Below are 18,359 nucleotides of genomic sequence, written 5' to 3'. Positions count from 1 at the left end.
TAAAAAAAAATTCTCTGTTGTAAAAAAGTAGCACAGAAAACTCCACATTTTTTTCTCCCATCTCCTTGGTATCAGTCAGATTACCTGTGGATCTGCAGCAGCTAGATATTCATGCTCCTTAAGGCCATGTTCACACTTTGCGGCGTCCCTCTGCGGGTTCTCCCGCAGCGGATTTGATAAATCTGCAGGGCAAAACCACTGCGGTTCTCCCTGCAGATTTATCGCGGTTTGTTCCGCGGTTTCCGCTGCGGGTTTCCGCCTATACTATTGATGCTGCATATGCAGCAATATGCAGCATCAATAGTAATGTTAAAAATAATAAAAATTGGTTATACTCACCCTCTGATGTCCGGATCTCCTTGACGCTGCACCCGGCGGTCCGGTTCCAAAGATGCTGTGCGAGAAGGACCCTTCGTGACGTCACGGTCATGTGACCGCGACGTCACCGCAGGTCCTGGTCGCACAGCAACTCTGACCGGACGGCCGCGTGCAGCGCTGAGAGGTGAGTATTACATGATTTTTTATTTTTATTCTTTTTTTTACCCCAAATATGGTTCCCAGGGCCTGGAGGAGAGTCTCCTCTCCTCCACCCCAGGTAGGAACCGCACATTAGCCGCTTACTTCCCGCAACGTGGGCACAGCCCCATGCGGGAAGTAAGTGGTTCAATGCATTCCTATGGGTGCAGAATCGCTGCGATTCTGCACAAAGAAGTGACATGCTGCGGGTTTTAAACCGCTGCGTTTCTGCGCGGTTTTTCCCGCAGCATGTGCACAGCGGTTTGCGGTTTCCATAGGGTTTACATGTAAATGGAAACGCTATGGAAACTGCTGCGGACCCGCAGCATCAAAATAGCGGCGTTCCGCGGTAAAAACCGCAAAGTGTGAACCCAGCCTTATTGTTGTGTGGGTATAACTCTTCCAGGTTAGCATCACCTATTTATAAAATTTATTCCCAGGTAACAACTTATTTAGCTTTTCTGCTCGCCAGCTACTGTATATTTATACATCCTATTATAGTCTTAGGGTTTTTTTTATTGTTTTTATTTTATATACAAGACATGAATGGAAAATGCCCACCAATAACCAAAGTAAAGCCAGGCACAGACCACTGAGTCAACAATACATGTGTAAAAGTGCCCTGATAGAGCATGTCATCATCAATGTTGTCTAGGGCCTCTTTCACACTTCAGTAGTTTGGCGTCAGTCTAAAACCGCCATTTTCCTCAAATAACGGATCCGTCAATTTTTTTTGACGGATCCGTTATTTTCCCATAGACTTGCATTAGCGACGGATTGTGACGGATGGTCGTCCGTTCCATCCGCCATGCGACGGATCCGTGGAAATTTGGCGGACGTTTTCTGAAAATAGACGGACATTGAAACGTTTTTTGTCAACGCCGAAATGGCGGATCGCGACGGATCCATCGCGTCCGCCATTCCATAGAATGGCCGCCTATGGGCGATGGATCCGCCGCAACAGTTTTTTCGGCGGATCCGTCGCCCCAATCCGTTTTTTCAATTGCGCATGCTCCAAAAAGTAGATACTTTTCCCAGACAACCCCCAAGTAACGGATCCGTCAAAAAAAATGGATCCGTTAGAACCGTTTTCTCAACAATTGTGACGGATCCGTCAATCCGTCACTATATCGGTAGTGACTGACGCCAAACAACTGAAGTGTGAAAGAGGCCTAAGCCAAACACACCCCTGGGAAAGTACCAGTTTGTCATGTAAAAAAAAAATATATCAACAAGAATCATTTCAGACCTTTTTCCACCTTTAACCCCTTAGTGACAGAGCCAATTTGGTACTTAATGACCGAGCCAATTTTTACAATTCTGACCACTGTCACTTTATGAGGTTATAACTCTGGAACGCTTTAACGGATCCCGCTGATTCGGAGATTGTTTTTTCGTGACATATTGTACTTCCTGTTAGTGGTAACATTTTTCGGATATTAAAAACGGAAATATGGCGAAAATTTTAAAAATTTTGCAATTTTCAAACATTGTATTTTTATGCCCTTAAATCAGAGAGATATGTCACAAAAAATAGTTAATAAATAACATTTTCCACATGTCTACTTTACATCAGCACAGTTTTGGAAACAAAAATTTTTTTTGTTAGGGAGTTATAAGGGTTAAAAGTTTACCATCAATTTCTCATTTTTACAAAACATTTTTTTTTTAGGGACGACATCACATTTGAAGTCATTTTGAGGGGTCTATATGATCGTAAATAACCAAGTGTGACACCATTCTAAAAACTGCACCCCTCAAGGTTCTCAAAACCACATTCAAGAAGTTTATTAACCCTTTACGTGCTTCACAGGAACTGAAACAATGTGGAAGGAAAAAAATGAACATTTAACTTTTTTTTGCAAAATTTTAATTCAGAACCATTTTATTTTATTTTCACATGTGTAAAAACAAAAATGTAACCATAAATTTTGTTGTGCAATTTCTCCTGAACACGCCGATACCCCAAATGTGGGGGTAAACCACTGTTTGGGCGCATCGCAGAGCTTGGAAGTGAAGGAGCGCCGTTTGACTTTTTCAATGCAGAATTGGCTGGAATTGAGATTGGATGCCATGTCACGTTTAGAGAGCCCCTGATGTGCCTAAACAGTGGAAACCCCCCCACATGTGACACTATTTTGGAAACTAGACCCCTTAAGGAACTTATCTAGATGTGTGGTGAGCACTTTAAACCCCCAGGTGCTTCATAGAAGTTTATAATGCAGAGTCGTGAAAATAAAAAATATTTTTTTTTCCACAAAAAAGATTTTTTTAGCCCCCAAGTTTTTATTTTCACAAGGGTAACAAGAGAAATTGGACCCCAGTAGTTGTTGTACAATTTGTCCTGAGTATGCTGGTACCCCATATGTGGGGGTAAACCACTGTTTGGGCGCACGGCATAGCTCGGAAGGGAAGGAGCCTTGTTTTGGAATGCAGACTTTGATAGAATGGTCTGCGGGCGTTATGTTGCGTTTGCAGAGCCCCTGATGTACCTAAACAGTAGAAACCCCCCACAAGTGATCCCATTTTGGAAACTAGACCCCCCAAGGAACTTATCTAGATATGTGATGAGTACTTTGAATGCCCAAGTGCTTCACAGAAGTTTATAATGCAGATTTGTGAAAATAAAAAATATTTTTTTTCCACAAAAAAGATTTTTTAGCCCCCAAGTTTTTATTTTCACAAGGGTAACAAGAGAAATTGGACCTCAAAAGTTGTTGTCCAATTTGTCCTGAGTATACTGGTACCCCATATGTGGGGGTAACCCACTGTTTGGGCGCATGGCAGAGCTCGGAAGGGAGGGAGCACCATTTGACTTTTTGAGCGCAAAATTGACTGTTGTGTTTGGGGATCCCCTGATGTACCTAAACAGTGGAAACCCCCCAATTCTAACTCCAACCCTAACCCCAACACACCCCTAACCCTAATCCAAACCCGATCCATAATCCTAATCACAACCCTAACGATAATCACAACCCTAACCCCAAAACAACCCTAATCTCAACCCTAACCATAACCCTAATTAAAACCCTAAATCCAACACACCCCTAATCCTAATCTCAACCCTAACCTCAAGCCTAACCCTAATCCCAATACACCCCTAACCCTAATCCCAACCCTAACCTTAACCCTAATCCCAAACATAACCCTAATACCAACCCTAATCCAAACCCTAATCCCAACTCTAACCTTAACTTTAGCCGCAACCCTAGCCCTAACTTTAGCTCCAACCCTAGCCCTAACTTTAGCCGCAACCCTAGCCCTAACTTTAGCTCCAACCCTAGCCCTAACTTTAGCCCCAACGGTAGCCCTAACCCTAACTTTAGCCCTAACCCTAAATTTAGCCCCAACCCTAACCCTAAATTTAACCCTAACCCTAGCCCTAACTTTAGCCCCAACCCTAAGGCTACTTTCACACTTGCGTCGTGTAGCATCCGTCGCAATCCGTCGTTTTGGACAAAAAACGGATCCTGCAAATGTGCCCGCAGGATGCCTTTTTTGCCCATAGACTTGTATTGCGAACGGATGGCCACACGTCACGTCTGTCATGCACTGGATCTGTTGTGTTTTGGCAGACCGTCGTCCCCCCAAAAAAACGTTCAATGTAACCTTTTTTTTTGTATGTCGCATCCGCCATTTCCGTGCATGCGTGGCCGTAACTCTGCCCCCTCCTCCCCAGGACATAGACTGGGCAGCGGATGCTGCATCCGCTGCCCACGTTGTGCACAATTTTCCTAACGTGCGTCGGTACGTCGGGCCGACGCATTGCAACGGCCCGTACCGACGCAAGTGTGAAAAAAGCCTAACGCTAGCTCTAACCCTAACCCTAAATTTAACCCCAACCCTAACCCTAAATTTAGCCCCAGCCCTAACCCTAATTTTAGCCCCAACTCCTTTCTCCTGCCAGCCGGCAGATGGCGGCAGATGGCAGGCGCACTGCGCATGCGCCCGCCATTTTCTTTCCCCATGAAGAAGCCGGCGGGCAGGAGAGGATGCAGGAGGACCCAGGGACACCGGTAAGTATAATAGGGTCCCCGAATCCCCCTATTTCTCTGTCCTCTGATGTGCGATCACATCAGAGGACAGGGAATGACAGATCGCTTTATTTTTGCGACCTCCGGTAAACAGTTAATTACCGGCGATTGCAAAACAGGGGTCAGAAAAAAACGACCCCGATCATGTTCTTTGGGGTCTCGGCTACCCCCAGCAGCCGAGACCCCAAAGATCCCCCCGGTGCCGGCCGGCGGGTGCACTGCGCATGCGCCCGCCATTTTTTTGCCTGAAAAAGATGGCGGCGCCCATCGGGAGCCACGAGGGGGAGACAGGTGAGTATCGGGGGGCTATCGGGGACCCCATTTCTCTGTCCTCTGATGTGCGATCACATCGGAGGATAGAGAAATTAAAAGGGAAATTGTGTTTTTTGGGGGGATTTTGCGATCGCCGGTAAACGGTTAATTACCGGCGATCGCAACTCAGGGGTCAATAAAAAAAAACCTGAATCATGTTCTCTGGGATCTCCCCAGAGAAAATCCGACTCTGGGGGGGCGCTATTCACTTTTTCCACAGCGCCGGTAATTAACGGCGCTGTGGTTTAAGCAACCTTAACTGCCGCCGTTAAAAGGCGTATCGGCGGTCGTTAAGGGGTTAAATGTCACCTATAATTTGTACAAATCCTTAGAGAAACAAACAGAAATCATTTGGAGAGGGGAAATTAATAACAAAAACTAAAATAATGAGCTTGTATAGGAGTTAACATTTTATAAACAGAGGCATGGTTGTGTTTAGAATTAGCCAGAGTTAATCTCATGTAAAATAGTAGTTAGTACAGCTCTACCATCATTTAAGGTGCTTCTGATTAACCCCATATAATGCTTAGCTGTTCCAATAGGATTTTCCTGACATTCTCTTAGGCTACTTTCACACTAGCGTCGGAATCTCCCTGTCGCAATGCGTCGGGCAGAGATTCTGACGCTAGCGTTTGACGCACTGCACAACGGGTGCATGGGATGCATTTCTCCGGCGCATCCGCTGCCCCATTGTGAGGTGTGGGGAGGTGGGGGCAGAAAAAGCGGTCCGTCAGGAGCAAAAAGTGTTACATTTAACGTTGTTTGCTCCCGGCGGTCCGCCACAACACGGCGCAACCGTCGCACGACGGTTGCGACGTGTGGCAAAGCGTCGCAATGCGTCGCCAATGTTAATCTATGGGGCAAAAACACATCCTGCAAACAACTTTGCAGGATGCGTTTTTTGCCATAAACGACGCATTGCGACGTCTGGCAAAAAACGCCAGTGTGAAAGTAGCCTTAGGTGCATTTTACAGCAAAAAACACTGTCCATAAACAACTTATAAACTCACAACACAGCTAAAGGATCTCACTGTTGAAAGTTATCATTAGATATACCATAGAACACTGCGAAGAATCATCAAGAAGCAGTTTAAATGTGGCAAAACAGTGACATTACCTGGAACTGGACGTCCCTAAAAAAATGATGACAAGAAAATGGGTCCTGGAAGCTGGCAAGAGGCATATAGCAACATTAAAGGAATTGCAGGTATGTTTGGCAAGGACTGGTTGTGTACTGCTTGTGACGTCAATCTCCCATATTCTTCATATGTCTGGCCTGTAGCAAAGGGTGGCAAGACGGCAGCCTTTTCTTACAAACAAAAACAGGTCAGCCGGCTATATTTTGCCAAAGCCTACAACAAGTTTGCAAAAAGCAAAAAAGCATGTGGAAAAACAGGTTATGGTCTGATGAGATCAAGGTTGAACTTTTGGTGCATAATTCTAAAGGGCAAGTTTGGTGTAAAGCCAACATTGTGCATCACCAACAGAACACTATACCCACAGTGAAGCATGCGCAGCATTGTGCTTTGGGGCTGAATTTCAGAACTTGGGCTTTAGCCCTTCACGACAGTCGATACGCCATTTAACGGCGGCAGTAAAGGGTACTTATTGCTCAGCACCACATTTTAACAGCACTGAGAAATAATATAATAGTGCCCCCCAGTGTGGGAGAACATGATTCTAGTCGGTTTTTACCGATCCCAGTGTTGCGATCACCATTATTCACGGAATAAGATCGACCACAAAAAAAAGTCTGATTTCCTATTTAATTTCTCATTTGATATGATCTAGTGCATCAGAAAAGAGAGAAATGGGGTCCCCCCAGCCCCCCCGATGTCGCTCGAACCTCCTGAATCCACTGGTCCTGTCCCCTGACTGTCGGTGTCTTCTTCTGGAAAGAAAATGGCGGGCGCATGCATAGTGCGCCAGCCAAGATCTACCGGCTGGCACCCGTCAACAAAAGGAAGGGTTTCCTATTGGTTTATTTTGACCGCTGTTCAGCGGTCACGTGGTACTTCTCATTAAAGTAATGAATATGGACTCCACTCCCATAGGGGTGGAGCTGCATATTCATTCCTGTAATGAGCGGTACCGCGTGACCGCTGAACAGAGGAAGAAGCTGCTGGCGCTGGAGACTCTCTGTCCTGGAGACCCATAGCTCCCAGATTTCAGCCTCTAAAACCATTTTAATTAACAAGTCATGTCAAGAGTTATATACTGTACCTGTCTGGTCATTGGAGGCAAGTACCACACGTTGCATTTGATGGCCCAGCTTGTCATCATTCTTAGAAGGTACTTCACCATTGTGTATTTGCTGCTGTTCCAAAATGCATCACCAAACTGAGGGTCGTACTGTAAAGAGGAAAAAAAAGCTATTTCTAAAATGTCAGCATTTGGGTACTTAACCGGAGATGTTGAAATGTAACAATGTTGTTACAGATTGATATACAAGGAAATGCAAAAACTAACAAAAGGACAAGATCACACGGTGAGTATTTGATCAGTATTACACATCAGAATTTCTAAGTCAGAACCAGCAGTGGGACAAATAGAGGAAAAGTATAATAGAAACATATGCACCACTTCTGCATTTATCACCCACTCCTGGTTTTGGCTTACAAATACTGATGTAAAATACTGACCAAATACTCGACGTATGAACGTGGGCTAAATGTAGATATTTCACAGATCGCTAAATCTCATCTCTGTATATACACAACAATCTTTCCCATCCACTAACAGCAAAGGCTAAAACCCTTTTCAGATAAGGCTACTTTCACTGCAATCCGTCACAATGCGTCGTTTTGCAGAAAAAACGCATCCTGCAAAAGTGCTTGCAGGATGCGTTTTTTCCCCCATAGACTTGTATTGACGACGCATTGCGACGGATTGCCACACGTCGCATCCGTCGTGCGACGGATGTGTCGTGCTTTGGCGGACCTTCGGGAGCAAAAAACGCTACATGTAACGTTTTTTGCTCTTGACGGACCGTTTTTTCCGACTGCGCATGCGCGGCCGGAACTCCGCCCCCACCTCCCCGCACCTCACAATGGGGCAGCGGATGCGCCGGAGAAATGCATCCGCTGCCTCCGTTGTGCAGTGCGTTAAACGCTAGCGTCGGAATCTCTGCCCGACGCATTGCGATGGGGAGATTCCGACGCTAGTGTGAAAGTAGCCTAAATACATCCTGCAACCCCTGCACCTGTTGTAGTTACACCCCTGGCTAAATGTAACAACTACATTTCAATTTGCATTTTATTTTCAGACTCCCTTGATATGCAGTTTACAGATTAATCCAAGTTCAGATTTTTCTCTTGTAGGTGGATGTGTTTTTTTATGTATCCAGGGTGCTGTCTATTTGTTTCTATACTGCAATAAAATGCGTACATTTTAAAATTAAGACTATTCAGAAATGTGCACAAAAAAAAAAAAAATTGCCAGATTTTGCTCATCTTATTCCTCCTACTCCCCTGAATATCCAGCTATTTACTCTTCTTTTCAATTAGGCCATAAATTTTCAGGAATATGGACCTTGCTATACTTGCTATATAGTGCAAATTTGTATAATCTTTACAAGGGGGTGTAGCTTACAGGATTGTGTGGGGCTTGAAGCTGTTCTCCATCATTACCATGTGTGCAACGTATTCTTGATAAAGACCATAAAAATTAACACTAAATAAAAAGGACCATATCTCTGGAACTGTATGGTGGATTTAGAAAAAAAAATAAGCAGAATTATCAGGGAGCAGCGGAAATAAAATAAGGGCAAAAACTGGTCACTTTTGACTTGGTGACAGATCCTCTATAACTTAGCGTATAATACGTAAATTAATAAAAATGAAAATTTGCATAATAAAGGTGTACGTAACATTTAAAGCAGGCCCTTGGTGCACCCTTAGAATTGCAATAGTATGAGTGAAGCCTGCAGCAAAATTCTGAAAGAATTGATGCTGTAGATTTAAATCTGCAAGTCACAAGTCTGCAAAGTGAGCACGAGACTTCAGGATTCTCAGTCGCTTTGCTGGAATCAGAAAACCCTTTGGGTTTTGTGACAAATTTCCACAGAAAAAAAATGCAACAAAACAACGAAATTCTGCAGTGTGTGCACAGACCTTTTAACAGTTCTATTAGATGGAGCTGTTCCAACAGAAAATGAATCATCTGTGAATATAGTGGCAGCCTGTAATAATTATGATCTCCTTTTCTATTCACGGATTACTGGTAGGAATAAGTGTAAAGTCATTATGTGTGACGGTCACTGTGAGAATGGTAACAATCCAGCACATTGGGCCCTTTGTGGTTACTCGCATATGGGCCTATCACATTAAGCATGATATTGGCTGACACTCATCAGTGACTGCTGACAGGCTGCAGGGCTCACGTGAAACAATGTCACAAGATCGTTGGGGGACATCGCGTTCTGAGTGGATAGCAGCACTGGACTGGGAGGTAAATACGCAATTTATTTCATTAGTCAGATTAGGAACATTGAAATATGATTGTACAGTAGAGGGTAAAGGTACCTTCACACATAACGATATTGTTAACGATATCGTTGCTTTTTGTGACGTAGCAACGATATCGTTAAGGAAATCGATATGTGTTACAGCGACCAACGATCAGGCCCCTGCTGGGAGATCGTTGGTCGCTGAACAAAGTCCAGAACTTTATTTCGTCGCTGGACTCCCGTGGACATCGCTGAATCGGCGTGTGTGACACCGATCCAGCGATGTCTTCACTGGTAACCAGGGTAAACATCGGGTAACTAAGCGCAGGGCCGCGCTTAGTAACCCGATGTTTACCCTGGTTACCAGCGTAAAAGTAAAAAAAAAAAAAAACACTACATACTTACCTACCGCTGTCTGTCCCCGGCGCTGTGCTCTGCACTCCTCCTGCACTGGCTGTGAGCGTCGGTCAGCCGGAAAGCAGAGCGGTGACGTCACCGCTCTGCTTTCCGGCCGCTGTGCTCACAGCCAGTACAGGAGGAGTGCAGAGCACAGCGCCGGGGACAGACAGCAGTAGGTAAGTATGTAGTGTTTGGTTTTTTTTACTTTTACGCTGGTAACCAGGGTAAACATCGGGTTACTAAGCGCGGCCCTGCGCTTAGTTACCCGATGTTTACCCTGGTTACCCGGGGACTTCGGGATCGTTGGCCGCTGGAGAGCTGTCTGTGTGACAGCTCTCCAGCGACCAAACAGCGACGCTGCAGCGATCCGGATCGTTGTCGGTATCGCTGCAGCGCCGCTTAATGTGAAGGGGCCTAGCCTCTTAAAAAGTCTCCAATTGCTTACCTTTATTGCCACAGGATATATGGTCCCACCAATTTCAAAACTTCCTTTTTTGAACATCATAACAGATGTGTTATTTATACAGGTTCCTGCATCAGCGACGTAAGAAATGGGGTTAAAATGAAGTCTGATGACATCAGTTACTACAATGAGAGTGTTTCTATAGTCATCTCTTATTCTAAAACAAATGGAAGTTGCAAATTACATTACAAATTTATGATCATTCATTTTTTAATTTTTTTTTTTTTTTTTTAACTCTGGTATAGTCGTCTGTACCCTTTCTGGCTTTCACACAAAAGAATAATAATAGCTGTCTGGTCCAGAATTAGCAGACGCAGTGCCCCGTGGGTGGCAGCTATTGGCAGACGCTGTATCTCACAGACTTCCCCCTCTGCACAGCCCCAGCATGCACTCTGTAGATAATACTGCTAATACCAATGGTTCTCCGTGTCTTTACGATTGCTTCCTCTGTAGTTGGATCAGAAGGAACGGGAATAACCTTGAATAAAGCAGAGCCCACCAAGTGCTACTAGCGTATTTTAATAACCTTTGGTTTCTGACTGTGTCTTTGAAGGGAGATCACTCAATCACTGTGATTCAAACTGCAGAATCATCTGAGATAAAAATACTTAAAACCAAGCTGTCAATCTTACCTTCTGGGAATATCAAAATGGGCAGTTTTTCCTTATCAAACACATGTTCTCGCAACCTGTATAAAGAGTAAGTGCAGGGAACTAAGCAGTCAGTAGACGATTGACTGAACTATGCAACATAACAATAGTGTAGGAAATCAAAAGGTAGAACTGAAACATGAGAAATTAAAATGACATTTGATTTTAGGATTAGTAATTCCAGGAGGATTTCATAACCAGAGACATAAAACAATAGCCAAGTATTACTGCATATGTTTCTATACTTCTCCCATAGTTTTGAGTGGGAGGACTAAATGCAGCTATCAGACATTGACAGTGGTATGTGTAGAGCAGGGGTCCCCAACTCCAGGCCTCGAGGGCCGCCAACAGTGCAGGTTTTCAGGATTTCTTAAGTATTGCATCGGTGGTAATGTGATCATCTGCACAGGTGATGATTCCAACCCCTGTGCAATACTAAGGAAATCCTGAAAACCTGCACTGTTGGCGGCCCTCGAGGCCTGGAGTTGGGGACCACTGGTGTAGAGTTAAGCAGGAGACACCTTCCCAGTATGGAGCAGGCTCACATCCTGAGCCTGCTCAATACACCTAGACACCACACAGTATGTATTAATATGCCCTTGTTGTGAAAAAAATAAGGGGTTCAATGTAAGATAATAATAATAATAATAATAATAATAATAATAATAATAATATAAAAATGATCATAAATTGGTTTGATAATAAGTCAAAACATTGAGTCTAACTTAATTATCTTTTATCTAACGTCTGGTTCTGATCGTTGGACAAAGCAAATCAGCCTGAAACAGGGAAGCATGAACATCTTGTGCTGTCCAAACAGTCTTTTTGACTTTTGTGGATATTTATTATACTCCCTTACATAGCGCCATTAATTCCACAGCACTTTTCAGACATCATCACTGTCCCCATTGGGGCTCACAATCTAGATATCAGGTTGTCTTTGGAGCGTGGCAGGAAACCTGTGCAAAGCATGCACTATTGATTTATGAAATAAAAATTAAAATGACTTTTTAATGGAATCAAAAATTGCGAATTCTGCAAAAAAAAAAAAAATTTCTTAGTTTTAAATTTGACCCAATTTACTAGGAAGCCAAAATAATGCATTAACTTTTTATTTTGGGGCAGTTTAACTGTGTGAAGTTTTTTTTAGGTGTTACTACATTAATACAATAACCTTTTTGTGACATCATACTCTAAGAGCACCTTTCCTGTGCTACCAGTGACAAATACAATAATAATGTGTTGTTTTCTAGGATTTCTATTTTTATTAGCCCATTCCGAAAATTTTTGACATTCTCCTTCGAGGTAAAATGATTTTTAATAATTTTAAGATTACTGGTATGCACTAGTGTTAGGCTAGTAAATAAAAAAAAAAAAAAACACAAAACAAAACACTGCAATATACCTTTTTGTCACCAGGTGGCGATCACGCATCTCAGAACGTTCAAACCACACATGTGGACATGCCCTTGCCATGGCTCTCTGAATAACACCCATAAGTCCTCCATGAACCTGTCCAACCTGAATAAGCACATACAATGTGACAGTAACTTCCCAAATATTTTTGCCAACAATTTAAATGTCTTGAAAAGCTAAATTTCCAAGTAAAAAGGAAGAAAAAAAAAAAAACACATTACACAATGTGTCAATGCTATGACCATCACAAACTGGTTCTCACGAGGACCCTTTAAAGGTAACCTGTCACCCCGTTTTTTCAGATTGAGATATAAATACTGTTAAATAGGGCCTGCGCTGTGCGTTACTATAGTGTATGTAGTGTACCCTGATTCCCCACCTATGCTGAGAAATACATTACCAAAGTCGCCGTTTTCGCCTGTCAATCAGGCTGGTCTGGTCAGGTGGGCGTGGTGACATCGCTCTCTTCTTCCCCAGCTTTCCGTTGGTGGCGTAGTGGTGTGCGCATGTCGCAGTGACGAATCCACTGCGCGCACGTGAAGAAGCAGCGCGCGATCTGCGCTATTACCCCCTGTCATCGGTGGGGGCGGCCATCTTCCTGGGGCCGCGCGTGCGCAGATGGAGTGCTCTGCTGCACGGGGCTTCAGGAAAATGGCAGATCGCGCGCTGCTTCTTCACGTGCGCGCAGTGGATTCGTCACTGCGACATGCGCACACCACTACGCCACCAACGGAAAGCTGAGGAAGAAAAGAGCGATGTCACCACGCCCACCTGACCAGACCAGCCTGATTGACAGGCGAAAACGGCTACTTTGGTAATGTATTTCTCAGCATAGGTGGGGAATCAGGGTACACTACATACACTATAGTAACGCACAGCGCAGGCCCTATTTAACAGTATTTATATCTCAATCTCAAAAAACGGGGTGACAGGTTCCCTTTAAGCTTTCTGAGGTCCCCATTAACCCTTTATCATGGTCATGTCATGTCCTATTGCAATGTTTCTGCTCAAAAGAATCAGATGGAAATGTAAGTGGCACTTTTGGTGAAGCGAACAGTAGTAGTGTAAGGCTAAGTTCATTCACAAATACATTTTGTATTAATATTAATAAAGATTTTCTTATATACACCTTTACTATATGCTCCTGGTCCTCCTCCTTTTTTTGTATCTAGTTTTTGGAGCGATTATAAATATAATCTGGGTTATTACCATATACACTAGTATTCTTTCCCAGATTTTGTTGATATGTATTCGGAATCCCGGCTAGCACTGAGTATATTACATGTGCTTTTTATGCATTCAAATTACGGAATAAAAAAATGCATAAAAATGCTGACAGAATTGACATACTGTGATTTAAAAAAAATAAAAATAAACTACAGCTCAAAAAATGCAAGGAGAAAAACAAACCCTGTGAACAAGATTTTGGAAATCTCATTTATTTTACTGCAACTCTAAATCACTGCATTTTTTTCCATAACGAAAAAAATGCAAGCAAATAAAGAATGCTTGTGTGAACAAGCCTTTATGCCCAGGTCAGAGACTTACTTATTGAATCACAAGCAACATGAATTAAGAACACACGACTTGCTCATTACAGTGTATTTCACTGCGGCCTATCTACAGTATATATATAATCGTCTAAGGCCTATTTCACACTTGCGTCGGTACGCGGCCGTCGCTAAGCGTCGGCGCGACGTGCCGATGGACGTTGTGAAATTTCGGCACAACGTGGGCAGCGGATGCTGTTTTTCAACGCATCCGCTGCCCATTGTAAAGTCCTGGGGAGGAGGGGGCAGAGTTCCGGCAGCGCATGCGCGCTAGGAAATGGCGGACTCGACGTACGAAAAAAAAAACGTTCCCTTGAACGTTTTTTCCTGACGACGGTCCGCCAAAACACGACGCATACAGTGCACGACGGACGCGACGGATTGCCATCCGTCGCGATCCGTCGGCAATACATGTCTATGGGGAAAAAACGCATCCTGCGGGCACATTTGCAGGATGCATTTTTTTCCCAAAACGATGCGTTGCGACGGACAGCAAACGACGCAAGTGTGAAAGTAGCCTAAGGCCTGTATCACACTTCCATCTTTCAGCTCCCGTCACAAGCCGTCGTTTTTTTGAGAATGCAGGATCCTGCAAAAAAATTTGCAGGATCCTGCATTTTCTCATAGACTTGCATTAGCGACAGATTGTGAGGGATGGCCATCCGTTTCATCGTTCTTTCACTGGATCCTGCATAAAAAAACAGTCCGTCGGGCAGAGAAAACGTTCAGAGGAACATTTTTTTTGCACGTCCGAAAGTCACTCGGCGACACATCCTGCGCTGCCCGTCACTGGCTACAATAGTAGTCTATGGGCGCAGGATGCGTCGCTGCCTGTGAAAAGCAGGAATCCAGCGATGGGTCCCGCCTTTTCAAAGAGAGCATGCGTGGAAGAATTTCCCGTCAGAGAAATTCTCTCTCGCTCTCTTTCTCTTTTTACTATTGATGCTGCCTATGCATTATCAATACTAACAAGATATAATGTTAAAAATAATAATAAAAAAAAAAAAAAGCCATATTCTCACCTACCAGCGTTCCCGCGCAGTATCAATGATGTTCGCGGCAGCTAGTGTTACTTCCTAGTAATACATTGCGAAATCTCGGAAGTAACGCTAGCTGCCGAGAACATCATTGACGCTGCGTGGGAACACTGGTAGGTGAGAATACCGCAAATTTTTTTTTTACCTGGTTTGTGTTGTGTATGCGTTTTCGCAGCGTAAAACCACTGCGAAGACGCATACACAACAGGTGCACATAGGCTCGACGGGTCCGTCAGAAAGACGGGCCCAGTGCACACGTTTTCCACAATCTGCACAGGATCCGTCATTTCAACGCCTTCATGGATCCTGTGCAGATTTGGAAAACGGAAGTGTGAAAGAAGCCTAAGGGGCACTTTCGTCTGTTTGTCTGTCTGTCACGGAAATCCCGCGTCGGGCACAGTCCGGCCGTGAATTCGCTCCTTAGTCCCCGCAGTCAGCGCCCGCTCCATACAGGGTTAATGGCTGCGTTACACCACGTTATGCCGCGGTGTAACGCAGTTCGTTAATGCTGCTATTAACTCTGTGTGGCCAACTTTTTACTATTGATGCTGCCTATGTAGCATCAATAGTATAAAGATCTAATGTTAAAAATAATTTTAAAAAATCATTATATACTCACCTTCCGGCGCCTCTCCCGCTCCTCGCGACGCTCCGGGCCATGCAATGCAGTCTCGCGAGATGATGATGTAGCGGTCTCGCGAGACCGCAATGCATTGTTGGGACCGAAGCGTTGCGAGGAGCATTGCTAAACGCCTCGCCTGGATCCAGGGGCCGCCGGAAGGTGAGTATATAACTATTTTTATTTTAATTCTTTTCTTTTTTTTAACAGGGATATGAAGCCCACATTCCTATATACTACGTGGGCTGTGCTATATACTGCGTGAGCTGTGCTATAGGCTACGCGGGCTGTGCTATAGGCTACGCGGGCTGTGCTATAGGCTACGCGGGCTGTGCTATAGGCTACGCGGGCTGTGCTATAGGCTACGTGGGCTGTGGTATATTTCTCGGCTGTATCTGTGTATCATGAATCGTGGTATGTGTTAAAGAGGGGGGCCCACTGAGACTTTCGCCCAGGGTCCTCAAAAACCAGGAGCCAGCCCTGGATTCAATGATTGTTCGCGGTCGGCCGGGCATGACCAATCAGCGACAGGCGCAGTCCAGCCGCGAATTGGCGCTGAATTTGAACCACGCTTTGCTAATTGGTCGCGCCCGGATGGCCGAATCCTGTGTATAAATTGCATTATTCTGAAAACTTCATAAATAAACTACATACATATTCTAAAATACCCGATGCGTTAGAATCGGGCCACCATCTAGTTCAACATAAACATAGTTGAAAACGGAGCCTAGGATGAGGTGACAAGGAAGACACAGTCATGTCCCACCAACATCTCCCCGCCCTGTCATCTAGACTGACAAGTCTCTCTTTATGCATGTTTAGCACTGGAGTAAGAAGCGCCAAATTTACTAAGCACATGTGCAGGGCGCCACAGGCTGAAATCTCAGCATAAAGGACGTCCCTTACGGCATTCACATCTTACCGCTTACCTCGCACTCTCCGTACCAACTCAAGACTGGACTGCAGTAATTGTGTCACTGCCTTGAACAGCTGAGTGTGAAACGCGTATGAACTGATCTGTGAGGTGTAGCAGAGGATGCTAGATAGACAGCATAATGTGAATTCACATCAATAAAGGCAAGTAAGCTGATCCATTAAGACTGGCATAATCACGCTATACCAGTCTTACTGAAGTAGGAGGTGACACACACCACTTAATGAATTCAGCACCTTTAGTAAGCAGTGTGGCTTCCATGCATTGTACCAGGAAAGATATGCATCTTGGTACCATGTTATCCACTATGCATTGTACCAGAAATGCTACTCCAGTCAAGAACTGAAATAGCATTTCTGGAGTACAAATCGCCGTCATTTTTGACAAATTTGCCCGATCTGGCTTGGCCATGTCTCACCTCTGTTTATTTCAGCAGAGGAGTCAAACTGGATAAAAAAATGGCTAAAGTAAGCTTTTATGCCAGTTTTTTAGTGTAAATGCTTTGAGGAATCGTCCCTATTGGGTCTAGGTTATAAAAAGCTGCAGAAGAGACCGAGACCGCTTCAAGCCTGGCCATCAGAGCAGTCATATTTTAGAGGTATGCTGGGCTGCATAAGTGAAGTAAAATTGCAATTTACAGTAAAAGCACATAGCATTCGCGCTACATAGTTGGGAGACATTAAGATGACAGGTTGACTTTAAATTAATACATACGGTTTTGTACTCACCATCGCATAACAGCCATCATTAGCTAAAATAATGATATCAATTGGAGATGTGTGATTGGCCACACAAATTCCTCCCTTCTTGGGTCTGTTTTCTCTGTGAAAATAAAAGGACAAGAAAAAATAATGATATTTAAATTGCATATACTTCAGAAGATGCATGGATGAGTGGCTTTATAATACATTCACTGGATAAAGTTGTTTGAACACACACAACAGATTAGCCAAAAATAGTAACAATTATGAGATCATTGTACGTCACCATTTTTTGTGCATGGTCACAATTGTAAAGACAAATGTGTATTTATCACTAAAATGGCTGTCCGCATGTGAACGAATGCAGCAGTCAAATGACTTGAAAAGCATCCAATCATGCGCTCTTCTAGTCACCTGATGCCTGCAGACAATCACAGGTTTCAGTGGTCATGCTGACATCCGGGTGGCGCAGACTTCGCTTCTGCCTGCTGGTGTAAACCTCTGGAGTGGCCAGAGTTGTGGAGTATATTAAAAGCCTGAAACAGTGCACACCAAAATTAGCGAATACTCCTGGAATGCACAGACATGATGTCTTCTCTAGAGAGGTAGCGTTTTTAATCAGATCCTTACCCGGCATAAGACAGCTGCAGGAGAAGTACTGAAGGGGTAAATATCTCATGCAAATGACGGATTTATCAAAAATAAATAAAAAACACAAATCAGGTTATGGGATAAAATAAGATTTTACATAGAGATAGAAGTTTATGAAATTTCAACTTACTTATTATGGTACTGAATGGCACTGGAGAGTGCTCGGCCACAAATTCGACAGCAGACAATATGGACCTTCTCACTGAACCAGTTTTTCACCCTGTAATAATGATGCAAAAAAATAATTAAATCCATGGATTAATAGTGAAAAAAAACGCAAATGATTAATTTATTGAAACATACAGTTTCCTACACTTTCTGAACATTGCTAAAATATCAGACCTGTCCATTAAAGGGAATGTCTGTAGGATCAACCCTCCCAAGTCAACTATATGGGCACGTAGGTCATAAGAAGCTGAATAAAATGATTCCTTGATATTGGTGATCCGATGTCTTGTTCCAGAGAAAACCAAATTTTTTCTTTTACGTAAATGAGCTGTTCAGGGCTATGGGCTGGACACATGCATGAGAATCTGCCTCCAGAGATTATTTTATAGAAAAGGGGACATTACCAGTGTGAGACATGTAAAGACTGACATTCTGCTCTCTTGATCTACTTGTCTCACACTG

General features: G+C 43.8%; 1 protein-coding gene across 1 annotated transcript in view; it reads right to left on the bottom strand.

The window, feature by feature from the left end:
• Positions 1-18,359, bottom strand: part of GPAT3 (glycerol-3-phosphate acyltransferase 3) — a 195,100-nt gene that overhangs the window by 7,822 nt on the left and 168,919 nt on the right. Inside the window, exons 5-10 of the mRNA XM_069743260.1 lie at positions 17,860-17,949; positions 17,106-17,199; positions 12,227-12,342; positions 10,804-10,859; positions 10,154-10,239; positions 7,086-7,214 (exon numbers count right to left, since the gene is read on the bottom strand). Coding sequence (XP_069599361.1) covers positions 7,086-7,214; positions 10,154-10,239; positions 10,804-10,859; positions 12,227-12,342; positions 17,106-17,199; positions 17,860-17,949 — 571 coding nt within the window. The remainder of the gene's footprint in view (positions 1-7,085; positions 7,215-10,153; positions 10,240-10,803; positions 10,860-12,226; positions 12,343-17,105; positions 17,200-17,859; positions 17,950-18,359) is intronic.

This window comes from Ranitomeya imitator, chromosome 1 (genome assembly GCF_032444005.1).
Source record: "Ranitomeya imitator isolate aRanImi1 chromosome 1, aRanImi1.pri, whole genome shotgun sequence".
Classification (NCBI taxonomy): domain Eukaryota; kingdom Metazoa; phylum Chordata; class Amphibia; order Anura; family Dendrobatidae; genus Ranitomeya; species Ranitomeya imitator.
This window is presented reverse-complemented; position numbering and strand designations above follow the sequence as displayed.